Source organism: Alosa pseudoharengus, unplaced genomic scaffold (assembly GCF_046254945.1).
Source record: "Alosa pseudoharengus isolate Yale_2024_CS ecotype anadromous, Long Island Sound unplaced genomic scaffold, YU_APseudo_1.1 YU_APseudo_1.1_scf_23, whole genome shotgun sequence".
NCBI lineage: Eukaryota > Metazoa > Chordata > Actinopteri > Clupeiformes > Clupeidae > Alosa > Alosa pseudoharengus.
The window spans coordinates 16,553,449-16,570,281 of NW_027468685.1; the positions used below are offsets into that span (position 1 = coordinate 16,553,449).

General features: G+C 45.4%; 1 protein-coding gene across 6 annotated transcripts in view; it reads right to left on the reverse strand.

Moving 5' to 3' along the window:
* Window positions 1-945: 945 nt before the first annotated feature.
* The window catches only part of trioa (trio Rho guanine nucleotide exchange factor a), a 120,123-nt gene continuing 104,235 nt past the window's right edge, over window positions 946-16,833 (reverse strand). For 5 of the 6 annotated variants that reach the window (XM_076301822.1, XM_076301820.1, XM_076301819.1 and 2 more), the window contains 21 exons: window positions 15,449-15,544; window positions 14,989-15,137; window positions 14,302-14,368; window positions 14,010-14,113; window positions 13,271-13,340; window positions 12,868-12,957; window positions 12,633-12,725; window positions 12,414-12,464; window positions 12,235-12,312; window positions 11,893-12,084; window positions 10,395-10,575; window positions 8,828-9,705; window positions 7,494-7,741; window positions 6,706-6,844; window positions 6,320-6,347; window positions 6,014-6,176; window positions 5,728-5,849; window positions 5,515-5,593; window positions 5,116-5,316; window positions 4,594-4,732; window positions 946-4,271 (listed from right to left, as the gene is read on the reverse strand). In XM_076301822.1, coding sequence (XP_076157937.1) covers window positions 3,726-4,271; window positions 4,594-4,732; window positions 5,116-5,316; window positions 5,515-5,593; window positions 5,728-5,849; window positions 6,014-6,176; window positions 6,320-6,347; window positions 6,706-6,844; window positions 7,494-7,741; window positions 8,828-9,705; window positions 10,395-10,575; window positions 11,893-12,084; window positions 12,235-12,312; window positions 12,414-12,464; window positions 12,633-12,725; window positions 12,868-12,957; window positions 13,271-13,340; window positions 14,010-14,113; window positions 14,302-14,368; window positions 14,989-15,137; window positions 15,449-15,544 — 3,714 coding nt within the window. In that variant the 3' untranslated portion in view covers window positions 946-3,725. The remainder of the gene's footprint in view (window positions 4,272-4,593; window positions 4,733-5,115; window positions 5,317-5,514; window positions 5,594-5,727; window positions 5,850-6,013; window positions 6,177-6,319; window positions 6,348-6,705; window positions 6,845-7,493; window positions 7,742-8,827; window positions 9,706-10,394; window positions 10,576-11,892; window positions 12,085-12,234; window positions 12,313-12,413; window positions 12,465-12,632; window positions 12,726-12,867; window positions 12,958-13,270; window positions 13,341-14,009; window positions 14,114-14,301; window positions 14,369-14,988; window positions 15,138-15,448; window positions 15,545-16,833) is intronic. The other variant, XM_076301821.1, reaches the window with a different exon arrangement.

Consider the following 16,833-nt stretch of genomic DNA (forward strand, 5'->3'; position numbering starts at 1 on the left):
GCACTATTGACAACAGCGCTTCAACCAGGATATCCTCCCACTGCCTGCTGCTGTAAGCACACAAAACTGCGTTTAGGGATGAACACTGAATTTGAATTATATTGTATTCCATCTCACTGAAAGTGACAGTTGGTGATGGTGACATAGGAGGCAAAACAAGGTAGTCACTAGAATACATGTTGACACTTTGTTACAAGACTTCATTACGAGAGCACAGTCTGAAGACGTCAATATTTTATGAGGTCTGCTAGGCTTCTCACCTTAAACCATGAACAACCTCAGCAAATACACCACTTACCATGGCATTCGTCAAAGTCTACTCTGAAACAAGATAATTGATTGGTTGTCTGCAGACATGTATTACTATTAATAATAATAATAATAATAATAATAATGTAAATCAGGTTTATAGGCCAAGTATACTTGCATATACAAGGAATTTGGTCTTTGCATTTATCCCATCCATGAATTAGTGAGATCTACACCAGAACCACTAATGTGTCTACTGTCGATGTCTGGGGACCATTTTTTTTATGATTGTTTATTGTTATAATCTTTCGCACACATTTCTTGAATACAGCTTATAAAATTAGCCCAGGCTTGTGAATTGCGAACAGCAACTTAAACTCTACTTAATAAGGGCTACGCACGTATATGGTGCATTTCATTGCCACAACCTGTTATAACTCAGTGACAGTTGGCACTGTGGGCGGGCAAGTGTCATAACAATTCTGGATTTGGATGGCAGAACAACCCTGTTATGAGATTGCAAATGGTCTTAGCTTCTAGCAGTGTGGTCAATTACCAAAAATTCTGAAATTATTTCACTTATAAAGATCAATGCCCAGAACAAGCACCAAATTAAAATGTTTTGCTCAATGGGTTGAAAACGAGAAATGAGAAAAAGAATGCAATGCCTGAACAAAACACAATAAGAAGCAGAGGAAATGTTCTGGATGTTTAATTTCAAAAAGAAACAAAATGGCAAAACGGAAAATATTTACAGCACAAGTCGCGTAAACACTTATGGCATCTGTACAAAGAAATATACATGCAAAAGTATAAAATAACTGAAATCTGTTGGAAATGAAAACAATAATACATACATATAAAATACAATGAGATCGGAACTAAGAGAGAAACCAAAAATTTAAACAAAAACAGCTAATACAAGCAAACAAACAAAAAAAAAATGCATCCAGTCCGAGTTCCCATGTTTTAACCGCTTCTGTACAACTTTACAACAATGAATAAATTAAGAGGACATGATATGGGACTGTACAGATGACTCCATGTTTACACTCCTTCCTTTATGGAAAGACATGAATCTCTCCACTGCCAAACATAATGCAAAAAAAGAGAAAACATTCTGCCGAGCTTCGCTCTTGAGAACGAGCCGACGGACATGGGACAAAATGACTTCTCGTTCATACAGATATGACTGTAGCAGCTTACTATGCAGGTTGACCACTGTGTCCTACGCAAGAATCTCTTATCAGTGCGAGTGTGTGTTACTGTAATATTTCTTTTCTTTTTTTCGGAAAACAAATCCTACCAGTGGCGGGGTTCTAGCTATGGTTACCACCGACGACGGCAAGCCCTTACTGCAAGGCTAGAAAGTTAGACAAGAAAACAAAACAAAAAATATTGAACAAAATACTGGTATTAAAAACAAATAGTATGAAGCAAGACAATTACATAAATAATTTCAAAAGGCATCACATTCATGCCTATGTTTTGCCATCAAAAGACGTCTCCAACTGTCAGAAACAAAATCTGACAATATTGTCTGATTCAGCGGGGAACATTATTTGGCCCAACACCCCCTCCCCTACCTCTTACACCAACCCCTCCCAAATGATGTGCAGAGAACTCAACTTGAATAAGAACAGGTTAGCCTATCACGTGGGCAACTGGCTTAAAGTTGGAGTTTCTTCAATAAAAGGAATAAAATAAAGCTATGATAGAAACACATGTAAACACACCTTTTAACGGCATTTTAATATATAACTTAATGCAGTGAAATGCGCGAGGAGGAACAAAATGGTAAATCATAGTAAAGCTGGGAGGGCTTTGGTATGCCAATAACCTATGTTAAAAAAAAAGTGTCAGACAGAAGCATAAGTGCCATGTAGACAAACATGACCCTGTGAAATGACAGGGAAAGTAATACTCGACTAAATAATAACAATAATAAAAAAAAAGATTAAATAAAACACCACTAAACAGCAGAACTTGCAGTACCAAGTACATGCTTTTCTATATATTTATTACAGATACAACAGATGTCTTCATAAATAGTTGCATAAACTGTTAAAGCCGCAACATTGCACATGATAAGAATCGAAAAACATAACATACAATGTGAGTGCATTTACAGATTTCCTGTCTTCCTCCTTTTTTTTCCTTTCGCCATTCTTGCTTCTGATTGGCTCTCTTGGCTGCCACTCAGCAGCTCACCTGCTCCATGGTCATCTCTCATTCGCCTGCAGGATTCTTTCTCCTGCCTACAGGACCCTCTTTGTGGCAGGACACCATTTTTCAAATGAAAAGGACACAGGCCAGACAACAGTCTATGTACAAAGTAAGGCTTATACATCTTAAATTTGCGCAACACAAAATGTTCTAGTCAAAGCGAAAAAAATTAATTGTTACTCTTTCTTTTCAACGTGTGAGAGGTTTGACTTGCAGCAGTTTAAAATCTGTTAAATGTGGAGTGATCGTCACGATCTGATAAGATTTCAGAACTAATGATGCGAGGCAATCAAAAAACACTTTGATTGGACTTAAAAAACATGTAATGATATCCGAGTGTCATTCTTGGGAGTTTGGCACTGCGAGTCTCCCCAAATATCCATCTTTGATCAGAGGGCATATTTTCAAATTGTACTGTTTGAGAACATACATATATGTACATATATATACATATATATATATATATATGTATATATATATATATGTATTCGCTTTTATTTGCTTTCAGTGTATTCAAATGCAGTTTGGAAAAGGCGTGGAAGTTTCTTTATGTTATTTTGATCTTTTTCTCCTATACATTGTCTCTTTATGAAAGGGCATTTCTTTCATCTTTTTTCACTTTTGCTCAAATGTTCTCAAGTTGAATACTGTAAAAGCGCAAAGCAGGACTGCTTGCTCTCTGTGGCTCAGGCAAAGGACAAAAAAAAAAAAAATTGATAAAAACCATTTTGTTCTCCACGTTAGTTTGAACTGGTGAAGCCTTCCCCCGCAGGATAGCTCCACCATGTTTGTGCAGGGTTTTTCGTCTCCTGTTTTCCACACGTCGATTCAAGTCCATCTCGTGTGGCACTGTTGTTCGGTGAATCTCGGCGAAAGTTATTATCGGATGATCAAACTAACTCGTCCGAATTCCGATCATGTTCATTCTACAAATCAAGTGAGTTTAAAAACAGCCAGCAGCGTAGGACTGAGACAGGACTATTGATCCTTGAGTTTTTTTTCTTTCTTGTGTTTTGATTGGCTGAGAACAGCAATATTAGCATTCTCTGAGGCTCTGATTGGTTCTGATTGACGGAGGAACGCAGGCTTCCTCTGAAAACATTATTACGATTGGCAGCTGAAAGAGGATGAGATCATTCTTTTTCTTTTCTTATTCTTCAATTGTGGCCAAATTTGATGTCCCAACCCCCCCCCCCCCCAACCCAAATTCATGTTGTTTGTTTATTTGTTACTCCATCATGGCTATCATTTCATATCCTGGGTTGGAGTCTACTGTGCAGGAAGGCCCGTATGCCGCCGAGGGGTCGGAGGTCGTTCTGGTGCTTGCGTCGGTCGATGAACGAGATGAGGCGAGATGTGTCCAGGCACTCGGCCGCGCGACCACCCGTAACGGGCTGCAGCCAGGGGTCCTGGAGGCAGGCGGCAGCGGGCGGACGTTTGCAGGGCTCGGCGCGTAGCAGCAAGCAGACGAAGTCGCGCGCCGCCTGGCTCACGCCCTGGAAGTAGTCCTCGGGGAAGCTGAAGTCCAGCCGGCAGATGTTGAGGCACGTCTCCTCCACGCTCTCGTCCAGGAAGGGCGAGGCGCCGCTCAGCACCACGTACGTCACCACGCCCAGGCTCCACAGGTCCGAGGCCAGCGCAGCTGGCTCCCCCAGGACCAGCTCGGGGGCGGCGAACTCCGGGCTGCCCAGCAGCGGGTGCACGTAGTGGGCCGAGTTCAGCTGCACGGCGTCACCAAAGTCGGTCAGCTTCACCGTGGGCTGCGATGAGCACTGGTCCACCAGGAGGTTTTCAGGCTGATGGATGGAGGAGCGGAAACGAGGGTGGTGGATGAATATGGGTTTAATACATGCAGCACCCAAATTAGCTTTAGAACTAGATCATCAACTTCAATATAATGTAAAAACTGGATTGTACGCTATGGCAAATTAAACAGTGTTGACTGATCCACCAAACAACTGTCTTGATATATTTTACTGCCATTCCTGAATAAAGCAGAAAAATGGCAGACAGAGAGCATGATTTGTTGTAATTCAATACACTGGGCAACAAGTGTCTGCTATGACCCTAAGTCCAATATCTTATATTTATGACCCTAAGTCCAATATCTTTGCTCACCTTCAAATCCAGGTGGGCTATCCTGCAGTTGTGCAGGTAGTGTAAAGCTTCTAGAATGTCCCGTAGGTAGAAGGCCACCTTCTCTTCCGTGAGGTTCCCCCAGCTCACAATGTAGTCAAGGAGACGACCTTGATCGGCCCTGCACAAACATAACCAATGTTTATAAACATGGACCTGTGTGTGTGTGTGTGTGTGCGAGCATGTACAAGTCTGTCTTGTCTCTGTGTGTGTGTGTGTATATGTGTGTGTACAAGTCTGTCTTGTCTGTCTGTGTGTGTGTGTGTGTATGTGTGTGTACAAGTCTGTCTTGTCTGTGTGTGTGTGTGTGTGTGTGTGTGTGTGAGCATGTACAAGTCTGTCTTGTCTCTGTGTGTGTGTGTGTGTGTGTATATGTGTGTGTACAAGTCTGTCTTGTCTGTGTGTGTGTGTGTGTGTATGTGTGTGTACAAGTCTGTCTTGTCTGTGTGTGTGTCTGTGTATGTGTGTGTGTGTGTGTGACACCCATACTGCTCGGACACTCACATCTCCAGGACTAGTGCGTAGCTGCTGGAGGTCTCGTAGGTGTCCAGCAGGCAGACGATGTGGGGGTGCTGGAGCCGCTGCAGGGCGCTCAGCTCCTGGGTCACCTGGTCACGCTTCATCAGCTTCTTGTTGACCAGCTTGACTGCCACGGTGCGCTTGGAGCCGCGCTGGTCACAGCGCTTGACCACGGCAAAGCGCCCCCTGGAGGTAAAACATATGCCATGTGAAAATTGGGACCACTTAACCAGTTAGGCAACAGGTAATAATACATACATTTGTTTCAGGAAATATACTTTGTAAATACACCAGCTTTGAAACACATGCTTTAATCGTTGAAAGCCTAGTAGCCCAATCCTCTTGTGATTTCACTGGAGGTTATAGAGGAAGGTGACCCATTACCTCCCAAGTTCTGCCACCTCAGTGAAAGTGGACTCGTAGTTGTCCTTCCACAGGACCCTTAGTCCATCACTGGTCGTCCCTGTGAAAAAAAAGACTGGAGGTCAGATATGCTTTTTACATGGACATTTAGATATGTGCACTTAGATGTGTTTGTGTGTGTGTGTGTCTGTGTGTGTGTGTGTGTGTGTGTCTAAAGACATATAGCATTCTCACCTAGTACTCGTAGGCTGGCCGATGAGGTCACGCTGCCTAGGTCGTTAGTGGCGATGCAGGTGTAGACACCATCATCGTCCGCAGCAACGCCCACAATACGCAGTGTGGCCTCACCGGTGTCACTGAATTGAGAGAGAAGAAAGGAGTTTAGGAGAGAGAAACAAACAAACAAACAAACAAACAAGGCATGGCACTGAACTGTATATACACATTCTCTGCTCGAGCCAACCAGCCAACCTTTGGATGTGTTGCAATGAGTAACTGGACCAATTTCTTGAAAGTGTACCTGTAGGCAATGCTGAAGTGGCCGTTGTTGGTAAGTGTGTTTTGGTCCGGTCCCTTCCAGGTGACTGTGGCTTTGGGCCGGCCGCACACCTTACACCTGAGCGTCACACACTCGCCTTTGTCACAGGTGACGTCGCTCAGAGGCACTAGGAACTCTGGTGGAACTACAGGGCAAGATCCAAAAAAGTTAATTGAATTGGTGAAGTTTTATTTCACCAATGTGGCTCTTTGAGAATGCTACTGGTCTATGGTAAACATCTGTACTTGTGAAGATGGAAAAACACTGGACAAAAGCATAAGAACTTACCATCGTAGATATAGTTTGGATTTAGAAGCTACAACAGAAAAAGACATGCAACAATGAATTAAATGTTCATCACATCTAAAAAAAGTGAAACAAGAAATATTACTGAGAAAAAAAGAGAAAAAAATGGGAGAGCGCTGCAGTGGGTCATGGGTAAATAAAATGTTTCAGGTGTTCTTCAAGGGAAATGGACAGATAGGATTGAAGAGAAAGAAGGTAGATCCCCAGGCACTCTGCTGATAAAAAGTCCTTTATTCAGCGGACACCTTCAATAAAGGACTTTTTATCAGCAGAGTGCCTTGGGATCTACCTTCATTTTCTTCAATAAATATTACTGTTATATTAAGTCTAAATATTAATTTGAGCATAAGAGGAGAAGGGTGACTGACCTTTACAGAAACCTTGACTGGTAAGCCCTCTCTGGACTTCCTGTAGCCGTTTTCCAGCTTGTTGTCCTTCTTGCCTTCTTTCTCTCGTTTCTCCGACTTCTTGCGGATGCGGAGGGACGTGTGCCATGATGATGATTTCCTGTTAGAGGAGCAAGGACAGTCAAAGGTCAGTACAGTTACTGGGCAGCACGCTTTTGTTCAGTCACGGGACATCCTACGACACCGGTGACATTTCTCTCTGAAACAGAAATTATTCAACACCTAGATCTATCTATGCTTCTTTCATTTACACTACACCCAGTTGAATATTAGCTATACTAATATTCCATTAGCTACTGATACAGTATTTCTTGATAAACTGTGCCTTTAACAACATCTGCAAATCAGAGGACATATGGTTGGCTACTCTAATTGTAATGCTACACTTCTACTAATACACCCACAACTGAAATACCGTAATTTCCCAACTATTAGCCGCGGCTTATACATTGATTTAGCAAAATGTCTTCAGCTATGAGGTTAAATACACGGGACCAGTTAATATGGTGTTAATATGGTTTTGTTTCTTTTAACTTGCATAAAAAACTGTCCTGCGGCTTATACACAATGCGGCTTATACACAGGACATTTCTGTATGTACTCTTAAACTAATCTAAAAATATCAGAATGTGCAAAAACATCCTTAAAAGCTTGACCGAGATTCTTTTTATTTCCTTCAGAGTTTCTCTGTGTTGTGCATCAAATTCTTTTTCCTGTCTACCAAGTTGTGCAGCGCAACCAGTGCCTACTTGATGGTTCCCTCGGTGTTGTCGGGGGTGATGGTGGAGGTGTGGCCCAGCACGTGTCCGGGGATCCAGCCCTCGGCGGCGGGGCACAGCTGGGTGGCGGCGCGGAACACTAAGAACATGTTCTGCTGGTTGCTGGCCAGGATCTGCACCACCTCGCCCTGGCTCACGCTGATCTCATCCTCTTTCAGAGCCACGTAGTCCTGCGTCACTAGCATGGTGGAGATGTTGCTGCTGCTGCTGCTTTCACTCTGCACACACACACACACACACACACACACGCGCACACACACACACACACACACACGTAAGTGCAACAGCTGGGGATGGAGGGTTGGTGCACATCATTTACTCAATGTCACATGCTAATTATTGTTTATTTCCCTAAACAAACAGAAAATATATTCTATCATGGTATCATTGTACTACATGCCATATGCTATCCAATATACAAACTGCTATACATTACAACAAGGTCATGTTACAGTAGTTTGAGTAAACACAGTCTAATCTAGTTCAGTGCATCACTCTTGAGACGGCATATTTATTAGTCAAAAGATGCCCCCGTCTACTGTGATCGGATGTTAGAGGACAAGTGGAAGAGAAACCCGGAGGTGCGGGGCCTGGGCCACCAGAGAGCGCGGTCTGAAGGATGCAGAGAGACAAGGAAGAAGAAGTAGAGACTGAGTAAGATGGAAAAACAGTCGGACGGCAAAAAACCCTGTCTTTTTGTTTTTATTTATTTATTTACCCATTTATAAAATCAACATCAGGCACCAGGTTTGTTTTCAAAAAGAGAGATCAAAAAAAAGATCACCACTCCGGATGGATCAAGTTAAGAGCATGTCGTGGTGCGCAGGCAGCGGGAGAAGACCAACGAGAGCAGAGCGGCCCCTCTATACGGACAGGAAGGAGAGCTATCAGAGCAGAGTTTGGGAAGGAAGCGGTCGAGGCGGCGTGTCATCTGTGGAGGACGATCCTGAAGAGTTATGAGTGGGTTTTTCGTCAGGCGTCCGCTGATACAGAGATGATGGATCACTAAACATTAGTAATGGTCAAGGTTTAATTGTGATTAGGTTCCCGTAACACACAGAACTATGTGTTAACGTGAGAGGCGTTAGTGGAAAAACTGGCACAGAGAGAAAGCAGACAGCCAGAAAAGGTCCTAAACCGTGTTAGTAGTCAGTAGAGATACCAGAGAAGGCAGACAGAGGAGGCGGCGTTTCTCAAGTGCTTAGAGCCTGGTAGTAGCAAGCAATCGTTTTATTTTAGTAAAGCCAAGGCCTTTCAGTGGAGCAGGCCGCACCGAAGCCTGGGGCTCAAGTAGGGCTTCTTACCCCGTTGCTCTGGATGGAGTGCACGGACTGCTCGCTGGCCGAGGAGCAGGTGCTCATGCGGTCAGCGTCCTTGCTGTGGGTGGAGTGCCGGTGGCTCTGGCTCTGGTTCTGGTTCTGGTTCTGGTTCTGGGTCGGCCGGCCCAGCGTGTCGCAGGCCTCCGCGGGGAAGGTGAAGGAGCCAGGCCGGCTAGCGGGAGAGGCCGGGATGGAGCTCCAGAAGGAGCCCGCGGAGCTGCCGGCGCCGGGCGTGGCGGCCGCCTTCTGGACAGGGCTGCAGGGCGGGAGGCCGTCCTTCCCGAAGGAAGGGGAGGCCAGCTGGGGCGCCAATGGCGACAGGGCCCCTGGCCGGGGCTTAACCATCGCTATCGGACTCGTGGCAGTGCGAGGGGCCACGGGGACCACCGGGGGAGTTGGGGGAGGCTCGACCGGGACCTCCTTGGGGCCACTGTCGGGCCGTCGGGAGCGAGGACTGTCCTGCATCCTCGTCCGGACCTCGCGGCTGTGCTCTGGGTCAATGGCTGGGGCGGTGGAGGAGGATGGGGAGGAGAGCGTGGGGATACCCGCGGCGACGGGGCGCGAGGACGTACCTGATATTTTGTCGGGCCCGTCGGGGTCTCCTCCTCCGGGGCCCATGGCGGGGGAGTGGTGGCGAAGGGGCTGGGGGAGGCGCGACGGCTGGGGGATCCGCGAGGGCCGGGAGCGGGAGCCCGACCCGGCGGAGATGCCCCCTCCTACGCCTCCCCCGCCGGCTCCGCCACAACCGGGGGCCATGACCAGCCCACCGCTGCCCCCTGCCTGGCTGCTGCTGCTGGGGCCACTAGGGCCGGGAGCTCCCCCTCCAATGTGGTTCCTCTGGTACTCTATGGGAGAGGTAAGCGCTGCAAGTGAGATAAACACAGAATGCCAGAGAGAGAGAGACAGAGAGAGAGAGAGAGAGAGAGAGACAGAGAGAGAGAGAGAGAGAGAGAGAGAGAGAGAGAGAGAAAGATATCGAGGTAGCAGATAAGGAGGAAGAGGAGGAGGATCAGAGAAACGAAGGAAGTGGAGGCAGCGGAGATGAAAGAAAGAGGGGCGAGCGTTGAAGGAGAGTGAGGGTTCAGGAAAAGGGGAGGGAAAAAAAAGAGGGAGAAAAAGAAAGAAACCACTGAGAATGTGTCAGTGGCTTCCGTCAGCAGCAGAGCAGGAATCATTGGCAAAGGTATGGCATAGGGGCAACTGAGGCTGGGTTTGAACCACATACAGTACGGAAGTCAGTTAATAGAGTTAGCACACAGTATGAAATATGAAACCTGCCAGTTAGTAGAGGTAAGTCAGAAATGTATTCAGATGACATTTCAAGAAAAAAAGAAATACTTAATTCATCTAAATTGCGCTTCAACAACACTGAACATATACAATTTTAACAATGAATGATTTACTTTCAACAATTAAAAGATATTAAATAGATAATTAAATCCTCTTGTATAGAATCATTAACAAGAACATTGTCTCAAGGCACTTTACAGTGCTCAGGGCCCAAGTGTGGTGTGGTGTGCTGTGGTGTGATTGGGGGCTGGCCGGCTGGTACCATTGAGGAAGTTGCGCTGGCTCTCCAGGATCTGACCAATCTGGAGGCACCAGACCTGCCTGACCCCTGGGTGAGACGAGTGCAGGATAAAGGACTCTGTGCTGCCGCTGGCTGTCCGTGAGGTCAGCACGAATTTGCAGGGGTCACCGTCTGTACTGTCCTCCAGGCCTAGACAGCTCACCTAAGGGTGGGAAGACAGAAGATGTTACATAATAATTCATAATTCAATAAGAACTCATTGTCTCTCAGTCCTTCAGAATACAGATATGTAAATATTTAAAAAAATAGATTAATCATAGTGCTGGGCGGTATGACCAAAACTGTATTTTACGGTATTTTTCAAAATTCTTACGGTTTCACGGTATATGACGGTATTTTTTTTTTTTCATGCATAATCAGATGTTCACAGCATTTTCTACAGGTTGAGAGAGGAATTGCTGCAGTACATTGGATGGTCTATTTTACTGTCATGATGTAGAATAACTCCACACTAGTGGTAGGCTAATGCAGTTTTGCATGGCCCCAGAAAATGATGCTGTTTACAAATAGCCACTCATGATTCTAATGAAGAATCTAATCAGAATGCAAAGACAATTGCTGTCAAAATACAGAACTTTTACTGTGCAAATTTCAAAAACATCTTGAAAATTATACAATTTAAAATAAAACCTCTCTGCTAATATGCTTACTCTGTCAAATAGGCCTATCAGAAACATGCCTTAATGTTATTGTGTGGTTTACATGACGTTAGTGGTAGGCTAACGTTAACTTCATGTGGATGTGGATGTCTTGTTAGCCTGCCATGAGCTTCGGTTCGGTTCGCTAGGCAAAACATTAACAAAAAAGTTTGTTTTGGTGCATTGATGACAGTCAGGATCATTTCTAACTAGCCAGCTAGTATTGCTCAGTGCATGTCTATAACATGCTTTACTTGCTACCTGGATAATTTCAGCAAATATTCTTAAGGTGAGATGAATGATAAGAACATTAAACTTCACTGTGTTCGGTGGGTTGCTAACTAACGACATCACCTACTAGCCAGCTAGTTACAGCTGTTGAACAATCTCAATAGAATTTTCGTAACGGTAAATCCCTTTCAATGGAGTATCCCTTAATTCTTAATTCTTCAGGGGGTTTTGTGTTTACCCCATAGACAGTAAAGGTTTACCCTCACTATGCCTCGCAGTGGCACCATGCGTCCGTGTGAAAAAAGTCCCGTCTGAAACACTGTAGCGCGGCGCAGCGTTCCAAACATTGTGTAAACAAATACACCGGTATGGCGGTATAATAAAAATTCATATCATAACGAAAATATACACCGGTATACGGTGTGAACCGGTATACCGTCCAGCATTAATTAATCACATTTCCTTGTGGGAACTTTCTCACTCATTTGTACACACATTTCACTGCTAATTCAAATAGGCACCTTCTGAAGGACCACCTGTGCTGTGGTGTTTAGTCTCTCTAGTGTGTGTGTGGTTTGGGAACCTTGTACCTTGATGCTGTTCTTGTACAGGAAGCCGGGCATGGAGAAGCCCCTCTTCTTGTCCAGGGGCTCACTGAAGATGACAATCTGCTCGAAGAGGAAGACCCTCCTCTCCCTCATCCTGGACAGGAGACCTCCATCAGGGTCAGACACCAGGAACGTGTCCTGAAGGAGGAGACGGCCCTGGGCTACAATCTTCCCCTGAGAGAGAGAGAGAGAGAGAGAGAGAGAGAGAGAGAGAGAGAGAGAGATTCACCAAAATAAGAAAAATCTTACTTTGCGGCAGAACATCTACAATATTGTGATTATGTAGCATTTTGGTTCCTTAGTAGTATTCAAGTCAATACATACGTCAAATCCTTGGAGTCGTCCAACATTCATCATATCATTGCATCTTTTTGGTACAATGCACATGACCTCTACTGCTTTCTGTAACACAGACACAGAACAGTGATAAGGATAACACACCGAGAGGATCCACACAAACCGTAGTGCAACTCGTTATCAAAGATGTAATAAAAAGCACTAACCTCCAAATCCAGAGAGTCCATTCCAGCTTTTTTGGAGAACTTGAAGATATCCTGCAGGGTGGACAAAACATCTCATTGGATACAATCTATATACACATACATGGTTGAGAACAGGATTAAGTAGTATGTAGAGGAATCAGATCTATAGATGTGTGTTCATCAATATGGGCGAGTAGGCAGACACAACTGAAATTTGAATATGAGGAGTTTTTTTCCTACCTTCAACAGAAGCTGGTACTTCATAATTCTCTGCACAGGCTTGATGAGGAGGTCAGTGATCTGTAACCTGTGGCCCAAGCGCTGCTTCAGGTCCTTCAAAAGGTCAAAGGTCAAATGGTAGAGGTCAACATTTGGGTTTTTGTTGGGTCAGCCAATGTAGAGAGGCTAAACAGAAACTCCATATTCATTCATTCACTCACTCACACAAACACAAGGAATCTAAGAGGGAATTTACCTCAAAGAATGTGTCGATGTACTCAGAGACTATGTGCTCCGATTTGGGTTTGTTTTGGCAGTAGACAATGTACATGTGCAGTCTCCGCTCCTACAGTGGATAAAACAGATGCCTTGGATTAGCACATATGCCACACACACACACACACACATGCGCCCACTCAGGAACCACAGAGGATCTGAGGCACAAAATGAACTACCCAGGATCCATCCCACTCACACAGAAGCGTTGAAACACAATCTCTGTTTTGTAAGCAGTACTGGGCATTATGGGACTTAAAACCTTGACATTTCAGATATAATAGATGAGCATCACTGTGTGTGTGTGTGTGTGTGTGTGTGTGTGTGTGTGTGTGTGTGTGTGTGTGTGTGTGTGTGTGTGTGTGTGTGTGTAAGTAACTCACGTGTTTCACGAACAGAGAGCCCAGTCGGTCAGGGTCTTCAAGGCACTTCTCCAATTCTCCCAAAAAGAAGCTACATCGCAACACAGAAACGAAGGAAACATTTCCTTTAACATGACAACCATATCAACAAAATACAGTTACTGTATTGTTTGACGAAAAAAGGCATCCTTGTGGAAAAAGGCATCCTTGTTATTCATATTATATGAGTGACTCTACTGGTGGGATTCAAATAAACTCATGACTATTCTATTCCTATGCATCACACTCTTTCAATAGGAACACAGAGGGCTACTGGCTGCCCTGCTGGTGTGTGTGTGTGTGTGTGTGTGTGTGTGAAAAAGACTCTTGACATTTAATGCTGCGAACAGGGTGAAGGCGAGGCTTATGAAACAGACATGTATGTGCTCCTTCAACCAGAGACTAACTGACTACAGTGGAATCGCCAGAAACAACCATGTGAGTGTGTGTGTGTGTGTCTGTCTGTGTGTGTGTGTCTGTGTGTGTGTGTGTGTGTGTGTCTGTCTGTGTGTGTCTGTGTGTGTGTGTGTGTGTGTGTCTGTCTGTGTGTGTCTGTGTGTGTCTGTGTCTGTGTGTGTGTGTGTCTGTCTGTCTGTGTGTGTGTCTGTGTGTGTGTCTGTGTCTGTGTCTGTGTGTGTGTGTGTGTGTGTGTGTGTGTGTGTGTGTGTGTGTGTGTGTGTGTGTGTAATGAGTATGAGGAGAGTGACTAAAGTGGCCTTACTCTTTGTGCCAGTCGTAGATCTGGTGGATATTGCCGAAGACGATCTTGTCCTTCCCCTTCATGTCGTCAGGGACGCCGTCCTCCTTCATCCTGGCCATGTAGCCCTATCAGCCACACACACATTCACATGAGACTAGTTATGGAGGGTGAACACACACAGGCATGCAGGCACACACACACAGAAAGGCATGCAGGCACACAGACACACACACACGCATGCAGGCGCACACACACACACACACACGCAGACGCACACTCAGACACACACACACATGCACAGATCAATACCCACCTCCACAACTAAGCCCAGATCCCTCACATAGTCCCTCTCAGTCTCCACCAGCTCCATTAAGACATAACTGCAGGGGAGAGAGCACACAGTCAACGTAAGCACATATGGCAGGGTGGCGAGACGAGAGAAGATTAAGATGGGACCAGGAGTGAACCGACAGCAACTATGAGAACATGATAATAAGTAAACTAAATTAAATTTGGTCATGACAAAATAACAACGACATAAACTGTGCCAAAGCATGTACATTTATCTGATACAAATTATAGAGAGGTCAAATATGTGGCCTGAAAACATGGCAGGAGAGATGAAACAGACATGTACAGTAAGTGCTCCTTCCATCAGAGGCTGACTATAGTGGCATCGCCAGAAACAACCACGTGAGTGTGTGTGTGTGTGTGTAATGAGTATGAGAGGAGAGTGACTAAAGTGGCCTTTAGTCACTCTCCTCTCATGCACTATCAAGAGTGTCAATATGAAGGACATGTGATGGTGGACAGTGGTACTGTGAACGTAAAGTTATAACGGTCAGGAGTGGGACAATAGAGGCAGGGGAAGTCCAGATAGATAGAAGTCCTAGAGAAACAGAGGAAGAGTGGGAGGAAGAGGAAGACGGAGGGAGGAAGGGGTGGAGGTGGCGTGGGCGGTGGATGGTGCCTGAATGGCAGGGCGAGGCTGGCGACGTACTGGCGCTTCTTGAAGAAGCCGGTCTTGCGCTCCTCCATCTCGTCGATGGGGGAGGAGGAGGAGAGGAGCGAGTTGTCGGACGGGTTGAACGAAGGGCTGCTGCTGTCGCCCTGCTCCACCGACAGAGAGCTGGGCCGGTCCTCCAGAGCCTGGCCACGAGAGAGGGAGGGAGAGAGGGAGGAAGAGAGGGAGGAAGAGAGGGAGAGGAGGATGAAAAAGAAGTCAGTGCTTGCGGTTAACACAGCAGGCATAGGCGTACACAGAAGTAGGGCGTATTTGGATAATATGTACTACAGCAATTATGAGTGCAGTGCTGGCCTTGTGACCAAAATCAAAAGACCAGAGCATGAACGCACGCACGCACGAACACACACCTTCATAACAAACTGCCACACCAAAACTGCCACCATACAACAGCATACATCTGTCGGTACATTAGGTGTTTCTGACTGATTCTTACCATCTTGCTCTTGACCAGCTCCTCGATGGCACTGACCAGTTCAGCAGCACTGGGAGTCTCCGAGCTGGAGGGACGCACGGACAGACGGGAGGACGTCTGAGTGACACAGAGAGAGAGAGAGAGAGAGATGGACAGAGAGAAAGAGATAGAGGGAAAGCAAGACAAAGGAAGACATTCAGACAACATGCAAACATGGAGAGGAGAACATACAAACGTTGGCATCTCATTCACTCTTATCTTGTCAACTAACTCATAAGCTATTCTGTTTAAGTCCATAACATAAATTATTTTATTTACCCATGTCAAACAAGCTATATGGTAGATTTAGGGGAATCTAGGTATGATTCTTAAGAATTTAAAATGTACTATTTTGAACCATAGGGAGGGACACAATCAATATTTGTTTCAATTACAATATTTCATGTTACTACACTTACATACTCAAGTCACTTACAGAACACATCTACAACAATCAATAGCAGTCAAAATGACTGAGGATATCTGCACATTTAATGGACCGCGGAGAGGCCTACTGTCCGTTACGTCCTTCTGCGGGTCAAACAGCTACAGACAACATACAGACTGTCACAGAGTTGTCCATCACAAAGAGTGTAAAAGCTAGCAGAGACTCTCACCCTTGCTGTGCCTTCCAGACTTTCCAATTTAGGTCTGGCAGCGGCCTCTGGTTGGGTTAGCTTTTAGATGCCAATTAGACGCCCGTGAGGGGGGGTTATGGAGGGCAAGCACAGAGGGAGGGGGTGATGGGGTGGGGGTATGGGGGGGGGAACGTTAAGGGGTGGTTGTTGTTGGTGTGTGTGTGTGTGTGTGTGGGTTTTTTTTGGGGGGGGGGGGGTAAGATTCAGAGTTGTCAGGCACATGAACCCCCCTCCTCTGTTTTGTCAGTGTCACCGACGTGGACACGTGCAGTCACGACAGGTGTACACACACACACGCACGCACACACGCACGCACGCACGCACACACGCACGGATGCACGTGGACACACCTCCCCCTCTCTCTGTGCATGTGCCCCATTGCACTCTGAAGCTATGTTTTAGGATCGAGTCGGGAGGTTGTTTGAGGCACCAAACTCCAAGAAAAAGAAAAAGGATTTTGACAAACCAGGTCTGAGTTTGGTCATTTTAAAAATCTGGAAATGTAGGTAGTGGGCAAGTCAAAATCCTTGGAGGTAAGTAGGTAACTAAGTAAAGTTTGAATGATACAAATGGGGACTTGAGAGAACTGCTCACCACTGAGAAGGATAGAAACAAGATCAGAATATTTAAAAGCAATAAAGTAAAAAGAAAAGAAAACTTGTGAAAACTATTCATTCAAAGCAGGGGTTCTACATAATAAAGATTAACTAAGAAAAAGTAAACAGAACA